Raw genomic sequence first — 23,480 nt, forward strand, 5'->3', positions numbered from 1 at the left:
AATGTTGTTGATTCATGCCTATGTTATAATTTATTATGGAAATAACACTATTTGTGTGGGGTGTCATGCGTCTAAAGATGTCTAGAAATGTTTAATTATTCATTATGATAATCATTTCACCCTTTAAAGGAATGAAAGAGTTTGCTTTTCCAGTGCTTTTATTTATTTATTTATTTATTTTTCCCACCATCCTAAATAAGGTCAAATGCATCAGTGGTTTAATAGAGTCTGCAGCTCTCTGTGCTCGTCTCCTGTCTAATTTCCAACTCTTTCACTACTGTTTTTCAAGTTTGTATTCACACTGCACATGTTCATCAAGCACTTTATCTCCATTCTGAGGAATAGTGCTTTAAGAATTTAAAGATGAAGCGTGTCAGTTTTTATATTGGTGTTGATGGTTGCAGGATGAACATTCACTAGGGCTGCACGATACTAGAATAATGTGTGATACTGTTGTGATTAACGATTTAGCCTTTGCCTTTTCACTCATCATAGCACCTGTGCTGCTGATGATGTGACAATAAAAGTGATTTGATTTAGAAGAATGCTTTTTAATTCCTAAATAGTTTTATTTAATTTTAATGACTTTAAAATAAACGGGTCAAATATATTTTTAGATTATAATTCAGACTAAAAAAAGTCAAGGTGTAAACATTTAGTCTTTAAAACACTGAGTGAAAACCTGCGCAGATATTCTGACTGATTGACTGTTGTCATTTTCTCGCCATTAGTGTTTATTTTCAGTACAGCTTTGGGTAACTCCAGCCAATAGCAGATCAGCAACTATGGGGGTTAGGTGGGGCTAAAGATGGTACAGCCCCATCTGATTGGCCAAATTTAGATAAACAACCGATGCATAAAATAGATGTCATTATCATCACACAGTTATGATACGTATATCGCATATTCTATTATCTCTATGACAATTTTGCGCTTTATTGTGCAGCCCTAACTTTCACTAAAATTTTGCATTGCAAGATTTATAGATTATTAACCCTTTAATTTCCCCTCTAAATAAAAAAAACATCCAGTTTCTTTGGTTACATTTTTTTCCTGACTCCAATCTAAGCAAAATTAGACTTTTTTTGTTGCTGTTGAAAATTTTGACATCATACATTTACCCTTTACTTGTTACTAACCACTTTGAGTTTCTTCTTTAGTTATACACAAAAGAAGATATTTCGAAGAATGTTCAAAGAAACCTTTAACCATTGACTTCAATAACATTTATTTTCCTACCATAGAAGTCAATTGATCTCAAACATTCTTCAAAATATCTTCTTTTGTTTTGAACTGAACCCAAAAAAAAAAACTCAAACAGGTTTGGAACAACCCAACAGGCACATTGGAATTTTGGGGGTATATGAAAATTGAGCTAACGTCAGAACCCAACGTCAGTTTGAGGTCAGACTCCAAAGTCAAGATGATTACACAACATAAAACCAACCAAAGATAAAGACAACTACTGATATTAGACTTTGACATTTTATGGATGTCATATCATGGCGTTGTGGGAATATAAAATTATATTCCAAAATAATGCAAAGTGTCAGTTTCACAGTACGGCTGTGCAAATTGTTATCTCTTTTCAGTCAACTGGCCAGACAGAGAACATCATTTTGCACACTGTTTTCTGCCTTTGTCTTCGGGTGAAACTTTCAGGTCGATGAAACCCCTTTTATGTGGTCAGTAGCTAGGCAGGTTTCTAATATGTTGTCATCCACTCTGCAGACTTACATGCTGATAAGATCAGGCCTGAAAAGGCAGTTTACCCTGCCGACAACAACACTTCATTTGCATCTGTCCCCACCTACATGAATCACTGTCTGTAAAATGTATAAAAACTTAGTGCTTGCTGTGCAGTAGAGTTTTCTTTCGATGACGCCACAGCGACGCTGAGTTCTTCTTATTAAAAGGATTCTGCTTTGAAGATACCGAAAGTTCTCCCTGTTTTTTTGGGCTCGTCTTAGAAGTTCACAATAACGTTAAGGTGATATTGAATTTTGGTTAGTTAATGGCACAGACTAAAACCAACCAAATATCAACGGCAGCTGATGTTGACATTACTGACGTCAGTAAATTGACGTTAAATTTAGGTCACCTGACGTTGCAACCAAAATAGAACTAAAGATCAGTGACATGACAATGTGCCTGCTGGGAAGTCAACGATAAGTAAATGATGGCATAATGTTCGATTTTGGGTGAACCATCCCTTTAAGTGTGTTTTCTTGGCTGACTGTTGCAAGAATGTTGGCAAAAGAGATGTGTCTGTGTGTAAATGAGAAAGGAATGACCGCTTCACCTTTAACCGCTCTGATAACCTGGTCTGATAAAGACTGAAAGCTTTTGTTAGCTTCTAGGGCTATTAAATCTGACATGGCACAAGATGTACTGTACAAGTGGCACTTTTCATAGCTGTCGGTGTGGGAGCTGTTGTTTTAAAAGGTTGTCTTCTGAATCAAGCAGCTTTTTTATGATTATGGAGGACAGTGTAAATATATTCAGCCACAGTTATGATACATCATTGCATGTCCATGATTGTGTGGGGTAATAAATTTTATTGCGAGTTTTTAAAAGCACTGATCGCTTTGTCTTTGGTTATTTATCATGCATGTGGCATTTTCTACATGGTTAAAACCATTTTCATCTAAAAAAAATGGTTTTAATTGTTTATGTATTAAGCGATTATTTTGCTTTACTTATAGACCTTTTTCTTGGAACGCAAAATTACCCATTATGCTTTGCGTGTATGCGCAAGGAGAATGCGAAGAACTTCCGGTCGGCAGCTGATGCGTGTAAACAGTCACATTTGGACAGCTTTGAAACGATAGTTTTAATCTATTTACCTGCTTTTATCCTCTTTGAACTAATACTGTTGTCCATCAGCAGCATCTCCTGGACTGAGAAATGTGATCTAATAGGATGGAAAATAGCTACTGTGAGGCGTTTTCCCCTCGTTGTCAGACGGCATCTTCTGCAGTTTAAATGAAGCCTTGTCATCGCTAAAGTCAACATTTTCTCTTTATTTTAAATATATAAACAGCCCAAACAAATGTAATTCACCAAAATGTTTGACACACGGTGACAATGTGAAAATATAGGCTAGTGTCATTTGACAGAAATGACAGAAAAACACAAACCATGGTAAAAACAACACACGAAATAAAACACAAACAGCTCGCGATTAGAATGAACAGCAACTCAGCCAGCAGAGTATCAATAACAGATTTATATTGGTCATTTTTGTAAATTGCACGACTTTCATACCTGTTAAGTTTCATGCCAGTACTCTGGTTTGCTCTCTCTGTGTGTGTGTGTGTGTGTGTGTGTGTGTGTGTGTGTGTGTGTGTGTGTGTGTGTGTGTGTGTGTGTGTGTGTGTGTGTGTGTGTGTGTGCGCGTGTTAAAGAGCAGCTAAACTAACAGCTGACAGGCCGGGAACGCATGCACACACTGTATTTCTGACGGCAGACACGTGAACTTGGAGAATGTTTTTCTCGTATTTCTGACGCGCTTGAACCACATGTGACAGATTATAACGGCTTTAACAGACACATTTCTAAGTTGTGTGTCACAAAAACACTCTGTTATCCATTAAAAACGTCGTTGAAACCCATTTTCGGAACGCAAATTACCAGTTGTACACGCTGTAAACGGAAGTTTTTAGCATTCTACAGGAAGACGCTGGTTGCTATGGCGCCCTCCATGCAGCAGCCATGAAAAAGGTCTATATGGAAGGCAAATCCTGCCAATTTTAAATAAATCAAATAAACATTGGAAATGAAAATGAAAATCAGATTAACAATTCCATTTTAAAACACTGTTCGCAAAATATATCTGCCAAAACTGAAAACGAAATGAAATTATTTAATTTTCATTTTCACTTTGACAACACATCGTCCGTCAAATTGATAATTAAAATGAAGTTGCCAATCTAACATTTTATTTTCACTGCATTTCCACGTCAACACTGCGTTGCATGAATGTCGGGCAAATACCAAACCTAAAACCAACTTTACCGAGCTGATTTAGCTGTCTTTCAAAGATTTTAGTACTAACAAGTTAATAACGTCACAAGACCTAATACAGTATAAACTACACGACTTCATCACAAGGCCTGCCGCACTTACGCTGCAGTTTTCTCTGCCCACCGAGGAAGCCCGCGACTGGTTCTCCTGTGTCTCCTGTTCCTCTTGATGTACCAATGCAGACTAACAGTTTTGCCATTTTCCCTTTGTTACACTGTATTTACACTAGTAACTCATGCTGTCCCATCCATCAATCAAAACCGTGCTTCTGCCCTCGGGCTCTGTGTGTGAAAGCACTCAACGTCACTTGAATACGCCCCTCCCACTGATTAGCATAGGCTTTGCATACAGCTTTAAAGGGCCATGACACCCCCCACTTTCGGTTAAAGTCTACTTCAGAATTTTTTCAAAAGATGCATGATTAATGGGCGTGGAGCTCCGCGAGCATCGGGCAGGAGTGGGCGTGGCCAGCAGCGGAGAAGGGGAGCGAATAACTGTTGTTGACAGTTAGCTCACAAACCGTGAGGAGACGCATGAGTTTATTAAAATGCAAAGAAATAAACAGTAATTTAATGCCCCGCAACATTTGTTATTCGTAATTTCATATACATATAACCACAATTTATATCATTATAAAGATAAGTGTGTTTATGTAAACATTATAAATGAGGATTCTCCCTCGATCCCCGTGTCTAAATTATAGATCTTGAATGCAGACTCAGTGCGGCAGGTCTCCTGACGTGCCTATTTTAACCATTAGCCCTGCTGGTAATATAGACGATTTAGGCAAACACAGCAGCATGGCGATGTGTCTAAATGTGAATGAACTCCTGATACAAGTCAACGTCCGCCATTCTTCAATTCTCGCACTGCTCTCCCCACAAAAATGCTTGCAGCACACACACAGCTTTGCTGTATGATCGGCCCTGACAGGATCGCGGGGAAAAAACATGCAACAAACCCCGTGGATCATGGAAACAAACACATACGAGCCTTTATGAACGGCTACGTGCCGTTGGTCTGTGTCTTAGCTTGCTTGAAACTGGCAGGTCTGCCTTCGGAAAGCACGTGCTCTCATGAATAATTAAGCAGCCGTCTCTTCTCATTGGATAAGAAAACTCCGCTATGAATAATAATGAGAAACCGACGCGTCATCATTATACTGGATAATACTGGATAATTTTGAGCTTTTGTCAGCTAATTTCAGCTTCCGGGTTTAAAATGATTTTTGGTGCGGATCAAAATCGGCGACGTATCGCAAAACTGCAAGTTCAAAGATGACGTGTTGGTTTCTCATTATTATTCACAGTAGAGTTTTCTTATCCTATGAGAAGAGCCGGCTGCTTAATTATTCATGACTGCGTGTGCTTTCCGAAGGCAAGACAGACCTGCCAGTGCCAAGCTGTGAAACCCTATGTTGATGACTGGGTGAGACCGCGTCCACGGACTTACGGCACACAGTACTTAGCCTTTCATGAAGGGTGTAATGTGTTTGTTTCTATGATCCATGGGGTTTGTTGCATGTTTTTCCCCACGGTGCTGTCAGGGCCAAATACAGCAAAGCTGTATGTGTGCAGCAAGCATTTTTGTCGGGAGAGCAGTATGAGTATGGTGGAGAATGGTGGACTTTCTCCTTTATCAGTGGAGTTTGTTCACATTTAGACACATCGCTGTGCTGCTGTGTTCGCTTAAATCCTCCAGATTACCAGCAGGGCTAATGGTTGAAATAGTCAGGGCAAGAGACCTGCTGCACTGAGTCTGCATTCAAACCCGGGGATTGAGGGAGAAGTCCTTATTTAGAGCTTATATGAACACAATTATCTTTATAACGATACAAGTTGTGGTCGTGTGTATATGAAATTACAAATAACAAATGTAGCAGGGCATTAAATTATGATGCTTTTTTTATGATTCTGAGGTAGACTTGAACCGAAAAAGGGGGGGGGGGGGTGTCATGGCCACAACTCATTTCTAATAACTGATTTCTTTTATCTTTTATAATGACAGTAGATAATATTTGACTAGATATTTTTCAAGACACTTCTATACAGCTTAAAGTGACATTTAAAGGCTTGCCTAGATTAATTAGGCAGGTTAGGGTAATTAGGCAAGTTTGTATATCAGTGGTTTGTTCTGTAGACTATCGAAAAAATTTGCTAAAAGGGGCTAATAATATTGACCTTAAAATAGTTTTTAAAAAATTTAAAACTGCTTTTATTCTAGTCAAAATAAAACAAGTAAGACTTTCTCCAGAAGAAAAAAATATTATCAGACATACTGGGAAATTTTTCTTGCTGTTAAACATCATTTTGGAAATATTAAAAAAAAGAAAAAAAAAATCCAAAATCAAATAAATCTGACTTTAACTGTATAATTCTGATGAGATATTTGCATCATCAAACTTGAAAAAGACTAAACCCAATGTGCTTAAAAACATTTTTATTGTGAGAAAGCACCCAAGAAACACCTAATAGTTTGTATAAAACAAATGACACGTTTCACCTTTTAATGACTGAACCATTACATAACTGTCATTGATCTTCCTCTAATGCAGATCATCAGTGTTGTTTCCAGGCAACAGTTAACATGAAGATGACAGACCGGACTCTTAGACAGGCGATGCTGCGGAAACCATTAAACACAATGACAGAGCTGTGTCAACAACACGTTACTGATCTTTCCATCAGAGAGGTGACAATCAGAAATGACACACGGGTTTGAATGCCGCCTGTCCTTTCAGCACTTTCAGTTGATTTCGTTGTTTACATAAAAACAGAAAACTTTTAATAAGCAAATTCAATAATAATCATTTTTGTTCAATTATTTGACGACATAATTTTTGAAGGCCTAAAAATGCAAACTTAAATATGTGGTTTTAAAATAGTGCTGCACAATATATCGCAAACAAAAAATACAATATACATATCGCAGAGATGCGTGATGACACATTACATCTGAATTCATCATCTAAATTTGACCAATCAGATCCTTAGTCCCGCCTGGTCTTAGCTGGTCAGGCTGGAAAATGACCAGCTAAATCCAGCTAAAACCAGCTTAACCAGCCTGGTTTAAGCTGGACATAGCTGGTTTTGGCTGGGCTCTCAGCCTGGCTAAGCTGGCCAAGCTGGTTTTAGCTGGTCATCTCCCTGCCTGACCAGCTAAGACCAGGCTGGAAATGACTGGAAACCAGCCTGGAAATGGCCAAAACCCCTCTAAAACCAGCCTGGTCGACCAGCTAAAACCAGCCAACCAGCCTAGGCTGGTTTAAGCTGTTTTTTTCAGCAGGGATGTTAACAAATAAATAAAAATTAAGTGTAATTCCTAAAATTGTATTATAGTTCCTAAAAAATTTGGGTCGCAGCTTGATGACCATGTAAAAATGTGGGTCCCATGGCCAAACCAGTTGCGAACCCCTGATCTAGAGGCCTTTAGCATTTATATAAGCCACTACTGATCCCAAATGATCAACAAGAAGTCAAGTTATGATTTGCTGTTCCTAAAACTTGGATACGCGACAAGACTTTTGTCAGGTAGTGTACCACATGTTAAGTTTATAGTCATGTATGAGAACTTGACAAACAAAACAACAATGGTGTAGTAGAGGAATCTATGCACGGAGGTCTGTAGTGTTTTTATATAAAGTCACAACAGCGCCTTCTGCTGGCCGGACATGCAGAAAACAGTATATTTGAATAGTTTTTGCAGATCTGTGAGTTGATCTAATTCTGATTGTCAAACTTGTCGAGCAAAATTGGTCAAAACTTTAATCTAGAGTCGCATGCTTTGGACAAGAATTGAAGTGACCTGTTTTTGTTATCTTACCATTGTCTCAAATGAAAGGAATGTTGTCCAGGGTGTGCCTCACCCCAGGAAACAGATGTAATATTTGACATGACCGCTCTGTTTGGGTGGATCATAGATTGTTTCCTAATCTCACCAGTATCAATCTCATGCTTCATCTTTTGATATTTTGTAGGCTGAGACATGACAGTGGCCTTGTTATGCTATTGTAGAGCTTGCTAATTTTGTTTTTTAGTTTGCTGTAATACATTTACATCCACTTAAGGTAAAAAAAAACTTTCCTAAAAATTGCAAAATGCAGCATCAGTTCTATCCAGTGTCTGAAAATGTCCATTCATTCATTTTCTTTCAGCTTAGTCCCTTATTTATCAGGGGTCACCACAGCAGAATGAACCGGCAACTTATCCAACATCTGTTTTACACAGATGATGTCCTTCCAGCCACAACCCAGTACTGGGAAACACCCAGACACTCTTGCATTCACACTCATAAACCACGGCCAATTCAGTTTATCCATCTTTAGCGCATGTGTTTGGACTGTGGGGGAAACCGAAGCACCAGGAGGAAACCCACGCCAACACAAGGAGAACATGCAAACTCCACACAGAAATTACAAATGACTGAGCAACTTGTGAACCAGCAACCTTCTTGCTGTGAGGTAGTGTATGTGTGTGTGTGAATGAGTGTGTTTTCCAGTACTGGGTCGCAGCTGGAAGAACATCCGCTGCGTAAAACATAAGCTGGAATAGTTGGCAGTTCATTCCACTGTGCTAGATCCAAAAAGAGACTAAGCCAAAGAAAATGAATGAATGAATTGGCCATAGTGTATGTGTATGTGTGTGAATGAGTGTGTATGGGTGTTTCCCAATACTGGGTTGCGGCTGGAAGGGCATCCGCTGTGTAGAACATATGCTGGATAAGTTGGGGGTTCATTCCGCTGTGGCGACCCCAAAATAATAAAGGGACTAAGCTGAAAAGAAAATGAATGAATGAATATAAAAAATAGAACAAAATATTTCAGAAATCTTAGCTATAATTATAAGCACAGAAGTGTCTCCAGGTTTATCTTTTTGTTGCATGATGAGGATCCCGGCTTTGCACAGGTCCTTCTAACCCAAAAGCATGGCCTCGATTTGCGACCTGTTCCTTATTATAGACCTACCCCACATAGCAAAATTTCTCTGGCCCAGCTCTGGCCCACACAATCAGGTTTTGCTTGGCCCACATGCCGCAGTGAATTACGGTACATGACTGGACCAAATCTGGCTTCCAGACAAGGGCCAAACACAGACCATATCTGGGCCAAGTCTCAGCCAAGTTAATAACTCATAACTGGACCTGAACTGGGCCAGATAGGTTGGTGTGTCACGTTTGCAATGAAATTTATAAACCCATGGAGTGATGCGGTTTAGGCACACTCTGGGCACGCTTTTTCTCAAAGTGACCTGATAGGTAGAATTTTTTTCTTTATTCAAAAATGATTTTAGTGTATTTTAAATGTGGGTCAAGACTGGCCAAACTCACATGGCCCACTTATCAAATTTTTAAATCTGGGCCAAATACTACATTTTTCATCTGGCCCAAATCTTGTGTGCCGCCTTAAAGACGGTGCCACCTCTGCCAAACCCGGGCCATGTTTGGCCCACATGCTGTATGCCAGTGCCGGATGAATGCCTGCTGTGCCAGCTTTATGCCAAATCTGGGCCAGAATTCTTTGCTACTAGGAACAGCCACCCTGCCTATGCTCATGCTTCAAGCCAACGGTGATTCAATGGTTTGGGGCGCTGTGCAAACCAGATTTATCCTCTTTAGGTGTCTTCATTTCAGATCTTGAACTCTTTGACTCTTTGAATTGAGTAATCAATAAAGCATGTCTCTGCCGGTTCTGTGGTGTATCAGCATATCTAGCATTGCCTCATTCAGTACAGGCTGTTTGGCTACAGTCCACTTCATAATTATATGCAGGAATGCTTGTGTTGTTTTGTCTTCTCTTTGTTTACTGCTGTCAGGAATGAGGAATTACTCATCATATTAATAACCGATTCTGAGTGATATCACTGATCCACTGCCATTAAGTGTCAAGGCCACCAATAACGTCTGTTAGGTCATGCAGCTACCAAATCTGTGAGGATTTTTCCCGTATAAACACATTGTTCTTCAACACAATCTAGTCAGCATTAGCTCTTTCAGAATAAGATGACATTTAATAGCATCGTCACCTAATAATGGTGTTGTCACGATACTGGAATTTCCAAATCCAATGCGGTATCTTGAAAAATATTGATATTTGATACCATTTTTGATACTGCGGAGAGCAAGTTAGGCAACATTAAGGGTGTACTCACACTATGTACAGCTGGCTCGACCAGGCTGGTTTTAGAGGGGTTTTGGCCATTTCCAGGTTGGTTTCCAGCCATTTCCAGACTGGTCTTAGCTGGTCAGGCTGGAAAATGACCAGCTTAATGCAACTAAAACCAGCTTGGTTTAAGCTGGACATAGCTGGTTTTGGCTGGGCTCCCAGCCTGTTTGTCAAGCTGGTTTTAGCTGGTCATCTCCCAACCTGACCAGCTAAGACCAGGCTGGAAATGGCTGGAAACCAGCCTGGAAATGGCCAAAACCCCTCTAAAACCAGCCTGGTCGACCGGCTAAAACCAGCCAACCACCCTAGACTGGTTTAAGCTGTTTTTTCTTTAGCAGGGATGAACAGATTGCATAGCAGAAATTCACATGACTAAGTGGATTCAAATCTGTGAAGTTTTTTAGCCTATATTTAGTTCATCACAACCTTCTAAAGTTAAGTCAAAAGCGACTAAACGGTTTGGAGTGAATCGATTCACTGTCTTTTGGATGAACAGGTTTTGGGTTGAATGAATCTCTCCAAACACATGAACGTTTAGGATGAACGATTCCTGTATATGAATGTTAATGTCCTGTAAATGTATAAATGATGTAGTATATAATATTTGCATTTGCCTCTGTAAAAATGACTGCTCTTCAGAATATCATGTGGATTATTACCTGAATACATACTGACCTCTAGTGGAGGCCGATCATAAATATTAAATGATTATCTGTCAGGCTTCGGATCTAATGCGTTTTGAAAGATAAAGGAGGGAATAGGTATGTGTTACTGAATGATTAATGAACATTATTTGTTAGTAAATGTAAGCTATATAAAACTGAGATACTGAACACTTAAATAATACTGTCAAACAATAATGGGTGTTTTTAAATAGGCTATAAAAACACAAAAATTGTTTTTAAACTTTTAACTAATGTAAAATATAAAATAAGTTTATTTGCATTTTTACAAGTGATGGTCAAATGTTGTTCCAATTTTATTTTTAAGACAGAATGGTTCATTTAAAAAAGTGTAATATAGACTGCATAAAAATGAACATTATTTACTGATATACCACTGAAATAAACTAAACAGATATTCTTAAAAATAAAAATATACATGTCAAAAGCTGAAAAGTGCCCAGTAAGATGAAAAATATAAACAAACACTGATTCAAATGTTTAAGCATTTTTACAATTATTAATTAATATTAAAACAGAATAAATATTAAAATAATGTGGAATAATATTATTGTACAATTATATATATACAGTTAAAGTCAGAATTATTAGCCCCCCTGTTCATTTCTTCCCCCAATTTCTATTTAAAGGAGAGCAGATTTTTTCAGCACATTTCTAAACATAATAGTTTTATTACTCATCTCTAATTGATCTGATTTATTTTATCTTCCATGATGACATTAAATAATATTTGACTAGATATTTTTCAACACACTTTTACAGCTTAAAGTGACATTTAAAGGCTTAACTAGGTTAATTAGGTTAACTAGGCAGGTTAGGGTAATTAGGCAAGTTATTGTATAACGATGGTTTGTCCTGTAGACTACCAAATATAAAGCCTAAAGGAGATAATAATTTTGTCCATAAAATGGTGTTTAAAAAATAAAAACTGCTTTTATTCTGGCCAAAATAAAGCAAATAAGACTTTCTCCAGAAGAAAAAATATTATCAGACATACTGTGAAAATTTCCTTGCTCTGTTAAACTTCATTTGGGAAATATTTAAAAAAGAAAAAAAAATTAAAAGGGGGGCTAATAATTTTCACTTCAACTGTAAGATTTATATAAACATCATTAACATAACATTAAAATATGTGTTGGTTAAACTGCAAGAAAGTACTCAGTAGATGAATTTACTAGTGCACGTTACACCTTAGATTTGCAATAATTGAAAATTACACACACCAAACCTTCTAGACTAAAAACATTCATTATATTTGATCTAAGCTTGTTCCTTCCATCAAAACAAAAAAGTAGATTTGGTTTCCTCTCAACCATATGTGATTTTAACCATTTCTCCCTGTGATGTAAATGAAGTATCAGCTGAGGTGTGTGTGTGCGTGCATGCGTGTGTGTTAATGAAGCTCAGACTCCTTTTTTTCTGAGGTGTTTTTCTGTTTCACACTCGACTACTTAAAATTTGCTCAGGGTCAATCATTGCAAACATCACAGAAACAATACAATCACACACATTTGTTCTTATCTATAATTCATCGTCCATGTGGAGAATGGGAAACCCGATGTTGGGTCAAATTATGTACTGACCAAACCGTTGGGTTAAAAAGCATTTAAATTGAATAGAACAATATTTCTGCATTCGTTTCAAGTGTATAGCTGAACATTTCCTCTGCACAAGGGGTTATAAACCACACTGTAAAAGAAAACATACACAGTTATGGTATTAAAAAACCTGGCAGCGGTTGCAAGAATTTTACTGTTTAAAATGTTTCTAAATTTACTGTAAAAATGTTCTCCCCGTGTTCACGTGGGTTTCCTTTTGGTACTCCAGTTTCCCCCACAGTCCAAACACTTGCATTATAGGGGAATAGGATAAACCAAATTGGCTGTAATGTATGTGTGTGTGTAAACATGGGCCAAAAGAAAACGAATGTTAATAAGGACACTCGGGTTTCCCTCTTTTGTTACCAGAGTCAGATTTAGTTTGTTTATGAGTCAGATATTCTTACTGATGAGCAGAATTAGACAGGTACAGTCTTCAGAGTTTCGTTCTCACTAATGTTTGTGTGCGTGTGGTGAAAAGAGCAAAGTTGTTATTAGTCATAAAGAAATCTTTCAAAACAACCCCTCACCCTGATGGACGTTTCAATCAAAGCTTTTCACACTGGGGCTTAAGATTAAATCAGTCAGTTCATTTATAAAGCAGTTTTAGAACAAGCAAGTGCTTAAAGTGCTGTACACTGACAAATAAAACCAATAAATAAGGCAAATAAAAAGGTTTTATTTAATAAAGAAAACATTAGGAAATGTTATGAGGTAGCATAAAATAAATTAAACATAAAACAAAACAGAAATAAAACAAAATAAATTGAAATATAAAAATATTTAAACTAATTAATTCAATAAAACAAAACAAAATTAATCTTAATTTAAACAAAACAAAAATTCATAAAACAAATTAATTAAGCTAAATTAGAATAACATAAACCAAATTGAAAAAACAAAATTAATAAATAAACAATTAAAATAAACAAAACAAATTAATGAATAATTTAACTAAACAAACATAAAATAAAACAAAACCTAACTAAATTAATTTAAACAAAACAAATAAATAAATAATTAAACTAAACTGAAATAACAAAAATAAAATAAAATAAAAACTATTTTAAATAAAACAAAACTAAATTAAATAAATAAATAACAGCATACAATTTAATTCAAGTAAAGATAAAAATAAATTTATACAGTTGCAGCCTGCCGGGCAATTATCACGAAATCAGTAATTGTCAGTAAATCAGTATTGCAAGCACTTGATTTATCAGTAAATCAAGTGCTTGCAACCTTTTATTTTCGACTTTTATTAAGTTTCTGAAAAGCAAGTTAGCTCCAAACGTAACAGAAAATTCCTATATTATTATCTTTCTGAAGAGAGGAAATGGGTGAGAAATGAACCCTGAATTACTCATTCTAACTGAAACTCAAAGTGACCATGGACTTTATTTCTGAAGGGAATTTAGCCACAAGGTAATTATATTTTCAGCAGTATTAAATGTTGATGTGAGAACACGTCACGTTATTATTCTTTCACATCCTTCTTTTGTTACACAATGCAACTTGTATTAGATTCTGATTGGCCAATCACAGCATTCTCACTGCTCTCACTGTAAATAAACATACAAATATATTACGAAATTATAAATGGACGACACGGTTAGCATTGTTGCCTCACAGCAAGAATTTCGCTGGTTCGAGTCCCGGCTGGGCCAGTTGGCATTTCTGTGTGGAGTTTGCATGTTCTCCCCTTGTTTCTGTGGGTTTCCTCCAGGTGCTCCAGTTTCCCCCAAACACATGCACTATAGGTGAATTGAATAAGCTAAATTGGCCGTAGTGTATTTGTGTGTGTTAAGGAGAGTGTTTGGATCTTTCCCAGTACTGGGTTGCTGCTAGAAGGGCATCCGCCCTGTAAAACTTATGCTGGAATAGTTGGCGGTTCATTCCATTGTGGCGACCCCTGATTAATAAAGGGACTAAGCCAAAAGAAAATGAATTAATGAATGAATGAATGAAATTGTAAATGATATATAAATCAATTGTGCATTTCGAGTCTATAGTTACTATTTTTTTCCCCTGAAAGTTTTGTTCACTGTTTTGTTTTTTTTATGTATATTTTTAGTTTTTAAATGGGAATTTACATTTCAATTTACAATTTTAAAATACAAAATCAATTCTGTAAAAAATATTGAGTCTAATAGGTTAAAAAAACAATGTTTTGAACCTGAATTTATTCATATTTAAATAACTATTTGCAATAGTTTATCTCATTCATTCATTTTTCTTCAGCTTAATCAGGGGTCGCCACAGCGGAATGAACTGCCAACTATTCCAGCATATGTTATACACAGCAGATGCCCTTCTAGCTGCAACCCAGCACTGGGAAACACCCATACACACTCACATGCAGACACAGTCATACGCTACGGCCAATTTTAGTTCCTATAGCGCATGTCATTGAACTGTGGGGAAAACCGGAACACGGGGAGAACATGCTAACTCCACACAGAAATGCCGACTGACCCAGCCAGGACTCAAATCAGCGACCTTCTTGCTGTGAGGTGACAGTGCTGCCTGGGACAGTTAATATGTAATAAATAATTCCCTCATCCTTCACTCATTTCAAACCTGTTTGAGTTTCTTTCTTCTCTTCAACAGAAAGGAAGATACACTGAAGATGCCGGAAATAAAACCCATTTCTGGTTCCTACTATAGAAGTCAATGTCTGCTTATATAATTCTTCATATTACTTTATTTGGTGTTCAACAGAAGAAGTTCAATTATTCAGTGTGTGTAAATGATGAGGGCGAGGCAGTGGCGCAGTAGGTAGTGCTGTCGCCTCACAGCAAGAAGGTCGCTGGTTCGAACCTCGACTCAGTTGGAGTTTCTGTGTGGAGTTTGCATGTTCTCCCTGCCTTCGCGTGGGTTTCCTCCAAGTGCTCAGGTTTCCCCCACAGTCCAAAGACATGCGGTACAGGTGAAATGGGTAGGCTAAATTGTCTGTAGTGTATGAGTGTGTGTGTGAATGTGTGTGTGGATGTTTCCCAGAGATGGGTTGCAGCTGGAAGGGTATCCGCTGCGTAAAAACTTGCTGGAGAGGTTGGCGGTTCATTCCGCTGTGGCGACCCCGGATTAATAAAGGGACTAAGCCGACAAGAAAATGAATAAATGAATGAGAATGAATGAATGTAAATGATGATGAAAAGTTCATTTTTGAGTGAACTGTCCCTTTAAGATGACCTATGAGTGTCTTTAAGCGTGTTTATTTTGCTGACTGTACTCTCCTCCTCTCCCTCAGGCTTGTTTATTTGTTGTTTTGTGTCTGCGGTTTGATTCAGGAAAAACTCTTCATCTCTTGATCCTCCGCGGCTGACAAACCACCCCAGTGTCAGATGCTTTATAGGCTCTGCTGTGGCTGTAAATGCGGTGGTTTTACTTTAGTCCATCCCACCTGTCGAGCAGAGGTGTTAAACCCAAATGACGGCGGTTCACCACATGGAAACACACGCTTGATTATTGATGCAAACGTGCTCTTATTATATGCATGCGAAGCAGCCGACGGGGAAACACCTCATGCAAACATCACAGGCTGCTGTATTTACTTGACCTATTTATAAAGAGCAAGAGTTTTCAGCCCACGACTGCTTAAAAGACAAACACAAAAATAGCTGTGTACTTCTGTTGTGGAGTTTTGGCACGTAATTATTTACAAATTTGACATTTGTTTGATAACCTGGCACCTTTTTTCAACCCAGGAACCCCCGTGCGATCATTTATTTAAACAATGTAGGATATTTATTGAATATATGTACACTGTAAATACATATATGATCAATTAGTCCTGACAGCATATGTTTAAGGTCATTATAACTTATTAAACTAAGTTAATCATGTTGTAATTTAATTGTTTACGTTATGCAAGCTGTTTTAAGTCAGTTTAACATAATATAAGTTCAATAGACTCACAAGGTTCATTTGATTCGGCTTAAAAATTTCATTGAAATTTTAATTTAATTTTTTTTATAATGATATGTTGTATACACAGCAATGAGTAGAACATAAACAGTGTACAGTATTTTTAAGTGAACAAACAAAAAAGAAAAAAACTGTCTAATTCAAAGCAGTATTAAAATATGGTGTTAAATAGGATAAATAGTAGACTTATAATCAATGCCAAGACAGGTCAAAGGAATTTCCCACAGCTTCTAAAATGACTTGGATTTGCCTTTTAATACATGTCCAATCTTTTCCATAGTTATGGTTTTGCACCAGGATTTCTTTACAGTGTAGCATGTTTATTGATTTTACGTCTGCTCGACAGGTGGGATTGACTGAAGTAAAACCACAGTATTTACAGCCACAGCAGAGCCTGTAAAACATCTAAATCTGAGGTGGTTTGTCAGCCGCTGAGGATCAGATGAAGAAATTGATTGATTTATTAGATATGAATATACAAATCCACATTAAAATAATCATAATAAAATAAACAAAACAAACAAACAAAAATATTATATCATTTAAAAGTCTGGTTTATTGAGCATCAGATGTGTCATTATACCTATTAGCATGAACCTACCCAGCATGTTACCACTTGTGCCTGCCATCTTAATGATTTGTTGTTTAAATGTGTTTTAACTATTCTTACCTCTATTACATAATGTAGGTGTTTTAGTTTAATTTGTACATATATATTTTTATTAAGCTCTATATAACTATGTCCATTTAGTGCTTATTAACTATGATTGGTTGATTGTATCATTTTTGTATTGTTTTTTAGGTTGTTCAGGGTCAACAGATGAAAGATAGCCTTCTGGCTAATTCTGGTGCATTTGTAGCAATGCTAATTAATGTACACTCGCTGTCCCTGCCAAATAAATAAATATTATATATATATATATATATATATATATATATATATATATATATATATATATATATATATATATATATATATATAAATTTATATATATATATATAAATAAATAAATAAGTAAATATGTATATATATATATATAAATTTATATATATATATATATATATATATATATATATATATATATATATATATATATATATATATATATATATATATAATACACACACACACACTTTTATTTGTTTTGTTTATATACCTATATTTTTTCTCTTGAATTTATTGTTATATTTTATGTAGAGTTGTCTTTTTACATTTTTATTAAAATATACGTGTGTGTGTGTGTTTTATTAATATATAATATAATAAATAAAATTTAAATTTTATATAATAATATATATAAATAATATAATAATATAATAATATAATAAATTTAAAATTTATAATAAAATTTTTCTGTCATAATAATAATATTTTGAACAGCTTTTGTTATGTTTATATATTTTAGGGTTTTGATATAATGCTTAAATAAATAATGTCATTCGTAATCTCAATATAATTTTATAATTAGTATTAGACCATTTTTGTTTGTGTACATGATAGGCCTATTTCCCATACGAGACATTCTACCAGAAACTTACATTTTCACTTATAAAAAATGTGACAGGGCCTGACCTTTAAGCTTGTCTCCCTTAAAAAATCCCACAGTTTAATGATGGAGCGCATCCTTGATCTCTGTCTACTTCTCCATCAAGTGATGTCACTTCAGAGTCATAGCCTTAAAGGTGTATTGCACACATTTGATGTTAAATTTACTGTAAATGTGACAGGACTGACAGAAACATGGATACAACTGTATATTGATTTGCATTATATATTTGTAGAATTTATAATTTAATGTTTTTAATTAATTGATGTGAAGGATTACTAATTAAACTTGCTATTTTTGAAGTATTTTTTTTTCTAATTAACAGTTTTTAGCATAACAAAATTATTAGGGCTGTAGCTTCAATTGGGTTGAGGACAAGGACGATGACATTTGTAAAGTGTTTTTAATAAAGAATAAAAATCTGAGAACCAAATGAATGATAAACTCTTACAGAACAACTCACAGAAATCAACCATCCGTCCATTTGACACATTTTTGGGATGAAATACTTTTAATTTACTGTATTTGTTTTTATTTCAGGGATGTTCGTTTCTGCTAGAATGTTCGATACATTATTTATCACCAAACTTTGCTCCAACTATTTTTTTTACAACAAAATATATCTTTATCACAGAATCAAATCTTCAATATTGTAATCTAAAATACTTCATCTTCAGTATCAATTCATAACATTCCTGCAGTTGTATGTAGTTCAGCACACAACATTATGCGATTTTTTATTTAACATTTTGTCACATAGATAAATCGACTGACGAAGGTGTTTCTATGTTACTTTTGTTGTATTAGAGAAACTGTTAAACGTAAATTCCAGACCTTTTATCCTTTCCAATCTGACCACTTTTCTGTTTACGAACCAACGTGCTTCCCGCCCACATCCGTGACGCCACGACGGCCTGCCCGTGACGCAGGCTTCCTGCGCGCCGCCGTTCGTGCTGCAGTGGCGCTAGTGAGTAACAGAGCATCATTAAAACCCACGCCTGAAATGTCAGGCATTGTTTACTCGGCGTGCTTTCGGTGGCTCTTTTAAACGTATAAGTCCTCCGGAAGCAACAACTCCAGCAGTTTGATGCTCATTCTTAGATTTAGCCGTCGCTGTCAGAAAAGCTGTTTATGTGAACGTTAGTATTTAAATAGCGTTAGGTGCGCGCGCGCGTCTCATAACGACCTCCCGAAGGATTATATTTATTTTTTAAAGCACACCTTTTTATTATTTATCAACCAGTTCGACGTAGCAAGCTCTATATTTTACTGACAGTCGACAATTTAGCTTTTTACACCATTTAGGTTTTCGAAGCGCGTTCTGGCGATTTTCCGCTTGGATAAACTCGACTCCACACCGGACCGCATATGTGAGATTTATTAAACACACTAGATATACGGGATTCATTTTGATGTCCCTGGTGAGGAGATCGAGCTGAAGATGTGGGTGAACCCTGAGGAGGTGCTGTTGGCCAGCGCGTTATGGATGACAGAGAGAGCCAATCCGTATTTCGTCCTGCAGAAGAGAAAGGGCCACGGGGACGGCGGAGGAGGACTCGCGGGTAAAGAAAGCCTTGATTTCTCAATGAACCGCTTGCATGATTGTGTGTTTTTGTGATGACGGCGACTGCACAGGTGTTTTCATTCATGCTTGTGCACTCAGGTGGACGCGCGCTCATGTCGGTCACGCCGCGTGTGTGTTTGTGCGCGTGCCCGTGAGGACAGAGCGCTAAACAAAAAAACTATTAATACAATATTGTGTTGTACAAGGCATTATTGAGGTAAATGTGGTTTTATATTGGCACATTCGTTCATTTAACGGTACCTATACTGTTTACCACACTACAGTGAATATTGTGTCTGAGTTAGCATGTAAATATGACTTCAAAACAACCGTAGCACTATTTAATTGACTGTGAAGAGTTGTACTTTGATAGTTATTAGCTGCTAATATGATTTCCCCATTTAGAATTGGCTAATAATACTTTTCTGAAAGGTGAATGTCTTAATGTGTGAATATAACACCAACTTTACCTCATTGATGGGATTCATTTCCTCACGCAGGTGCAGATTTACTGGTTTTTGGGGTCCCTAAGCAATTCAGCCACGGGGCCCAACAGTCCTAATATGCGCCCCCTTTCTATTGTTATTTATTTGTTTATTTAGCTGCCTTTTCTTATAAGACTCAATCTTCTTTTCTATTTATAAAATAATAATTTCTTAAACATATTATAATAAACTATTTCATTTTAAATCTAAATCTTTAACTGATTTGACTGCTGGACTGCTCCACCATGACTGATAGGTAGGCTCAGACGGAATCTGTGGACATATTTAGCTATTTCTGCGCAGAATTTTGTTAAAAATATGGGTATTTATGCGGAATGATTTTGGGAGCATCATAGCTAAAACCTTAATAAATGAAATAAAAAGTAATACATTTTTAATTTGTATGTAATGCTTACAATGCAAATTCTATTAGATCCAACTTATTTGGTAAACAAAGCAAGTCTCTCATTATATATCTACTAAAAGACAGAAAATATTACTGTTCAAACTATTGTAAATAAATCAAATATTTTTATATTAGTCAATAATATTATGAATTTAAAAACGGAATACATATAAATTTACACAAATTTACACAAGGAAATAAACAGAATCATTCATTAATTTTCTTGTTGGCTTAGTCCCTTTATTAATCCGGGGTCACCACAGCGGAATGAACTGCCAACTTATCCAGCAAGTTTTTATGCAGCTGATGCCCTTCCAGCCGCAACCCATCTCTGGGAACCATCCACACACACATTCACACACATTCACACTCATACACTACGTACAATTTAGCCAACCCAATTCACCTGTACCGCATGTCTTTGGACTGTGGGGGAAACTTGAGCACATGGAGGAAACCCACGCAAACGCAGGGAGAACATGCAAACTCCACACAGAAATGCCAACTGAGGCTCGGACCAGCGACCTTCTTGCTGTGAGGCGACAGCACTACCTACTGCGCCACTGCTTCACCCATAAACAGAATCAGTGATAGGCTAAAAATCTGCGGAATTTTGCGCATGCAGATTTCGTGTGGGCCTATTGATGAGGGACAAACTTGCACGGATATAACAATTAAATAAAAGATTAATTGTTAGATTCTCACTTTATAATTTGTTAAATACAATTTATACTTCTAGGTATTTTTCGGGGGCCCCCAAATTTCCTAGAGCCCTAAGCAGCTGCTTACCTAGTTTATTGGTTAAATTCTCCCGTCCTCATGAGAGGAATCACCGTCCTAAAATGATAAAAGGCACTTATAGACACCCAGATTATTTTATAAAACACTTAATACTCAAACAGCAAACAATATGCAGATACACTTAATTTAATGTGTTATTATTATTACATATGACTGCTTTGGAACAATAAATATTGCGAAAAACGCTTGAACTAAACTTCAATTGAGAAGTTATAAAAACGTAAATATTTTATGTTACAATTATTTGAAAACTTGATCAATTTGAATGTTATATTATTATAATATACTGAATTAATTAAATATGTTGGGTAAATATATTACTGATCAATATATTGTTAATATTAATATATGAATAATTTTTATTAATTTATTTTTTTGTTTATTTATTTATTTTTAACATTTACCAACATATCACCGAAACATACACATAATAACATGTATTTTGAAATTTACTTTTTGTATGTCTGCTTTTTACTATAGTGACATCAGTTGACCAAGGTTTAGGATAATTCTGTTCATGTTATTAAGTGATATTTGATTGGTTTTACAAAAATAAGATGTACAATTAAAAAAAAAAATCCAAATTAGAAAGCTGTTTTCCAGTCAGTGAGGGTTTTGCTAAACAAAAGTTATTATTTAAACATGTTTACCTCCGACTGGCATTTAGCATTTCAAAAAATATTTCAATTGATTTAATAATTTGCCATTGATTTATATGCATATGCCAGTGTAGACTTATAACTACAGCCTTACAAACTTAATTTTCCATCATGCATAAATTTAAAAAAAAGTTTATGTAGGATGTTTTATTGTGTGGACGTGGGGCTGTAATAATAACTAGTGGTTGACTAATGAGGTTTCACAATGACTGTTAGTAATATCACACAACATTTGTGCTTTTAGAAGACACTTTTATCCAAAAGAGGAAGAAAAGCAGCTTGTCAAACAGCCAAATATATTTGTTCTACAATGCCATTTTTATAGCTAAGAATCTGATTGGCTAACGGCAGTCAGAGGGGAATCCTTTAAAATTTGCATGCATTTTCATGTCAGAATTTTTTAGCACAAAATTTAGCTTTGGACTCTATCACCAGGACTACTGATTTGACCCAGATGGTATATATCCCTTTAATAAACCAATAAAAAGCCTCTCATATAAGAAACTCTCACCAAACATACATGATATGTGTATTATCAGTGTCTCTGTACAGAAAGTTGAGCCCGTGTGTTGTGTTTTATTGACCTGACCTGATTTTATAGGTGTTCATGTCCTCTTTATGTTTGATTGACAGCTGTCATGATGGGGTTTTGAGGGGTGTTAGTGAACAATAAACGCTGTGGTAGCAGAGATCAGCACTGGAAGAGTCATAACCGTTGGCAGTATTTGTGCATCTACCTCTTTGTGTCTGTCAGTGAGGAACGACAGACACAAAAGCGTACACTAGCGAGGGAAGATGATGTCATTGTTACATAAATGTGCGAGCTGTGTGCCAGTGTGAGTCGGTGAGGCTGGCACGGCCCAGCAGACTGACCCACAGATTCTCACGGAGCCGGCATTCGGCCAGAAGCAACAGAAAAGAGCTGATCTATATGTTTAGTGGGAACGTAATGATGCACTTGACTCCCGGTTCAATTCATGATTCAAATTTATTCAGGATTTTTCTGACTAAATTTGTTGAAACTATTTAGAACTGAATAAGGGCCCTTTTATTTTTTATTTCATTTATTCCTATTATTTTTTAAATTGTTTTTGGTAATTTTGTCAGAAAAATCCCCCCAAAATTGTACGATGAATCGTGAGTTGAATCTTTAACTTAATCAAATTAAGGAGACATTCATGCAAAATTCATCTTTGCATCTAAAAAAGAAAATTCAGCACTGAGAAAGTTTAATTTTTAATTTTTTAAATTAATTTAAAGCCCCCCCATCTGCCATGTTGCCAATGCAATCAATCTAATTGCAATTTGTAGCTTTTTGATTTAGTTTAGGGGTGTCCAGTCTCAGTCCTGGAGGGCCGGTGTCCTGCTGAGTTTAGCTCTAACATGCTTCAACACACCTTCCTGGAAGATTCTAGTACATCTAGTAAGAGCTTGATTTGCTTGCAGGTGTATTTGATCAGGGTTAGAGCTAAACTCTCCAGGACACCAGCCCTCCAGGAACCAGTTTGGTCACCCCTGATTTAGTGGCTAATCCGTGTTCGTTTGTACGTTCTCATTTATACATTTTAGTAAGATTTTCTCATCCCCCAGTAAGGGAATGTATGGGGTTTGGAGCATGCCTCCT

The 23,480-nt window shown here is 36.3% G+C and overlaps 1 protein-coding gene across 1 annotated transcript in view; it reads left to right on the top strand.

The window, feature by feature from the left end:
• Positions 1-18,919: 18,919 nt before the first annotated feature.
• tbc1d9 (TBC1 domain family, member 9 (with GRAM domain)) overlaps positions 18,920-23,480 on the top strand; it is a 43,830-nt gene continuing 39,269 nt past the window's right edge. Inside the window, exon 1 of the mRNA XM_686942.11 lies at positions 18,920-19,503. Coding sequence (XP_692034.2) covers positions 19,383-19,503 — 121 coding nt within the window. The 5' untranslated portion in view covers positions 18,920-19,382. The remainder of the gene's footprint in view (positions 19,504-23,480) is intronic.

This window comes from Danio rerio, chromosome 1 (genome assembly GCF_049306965.1).
Source record: "Danio rerio strain Tuebingen ecotype United States chromosome 1, GRCz12tu, whole genome shotgun sequence".
In the NCBI taxonomy this organism is placed as follows: Eukaryota; Metazoa; Chordata; class Actinopteri; order Cypriniformes; family Danionidae; genus Danio; species Danio rerio.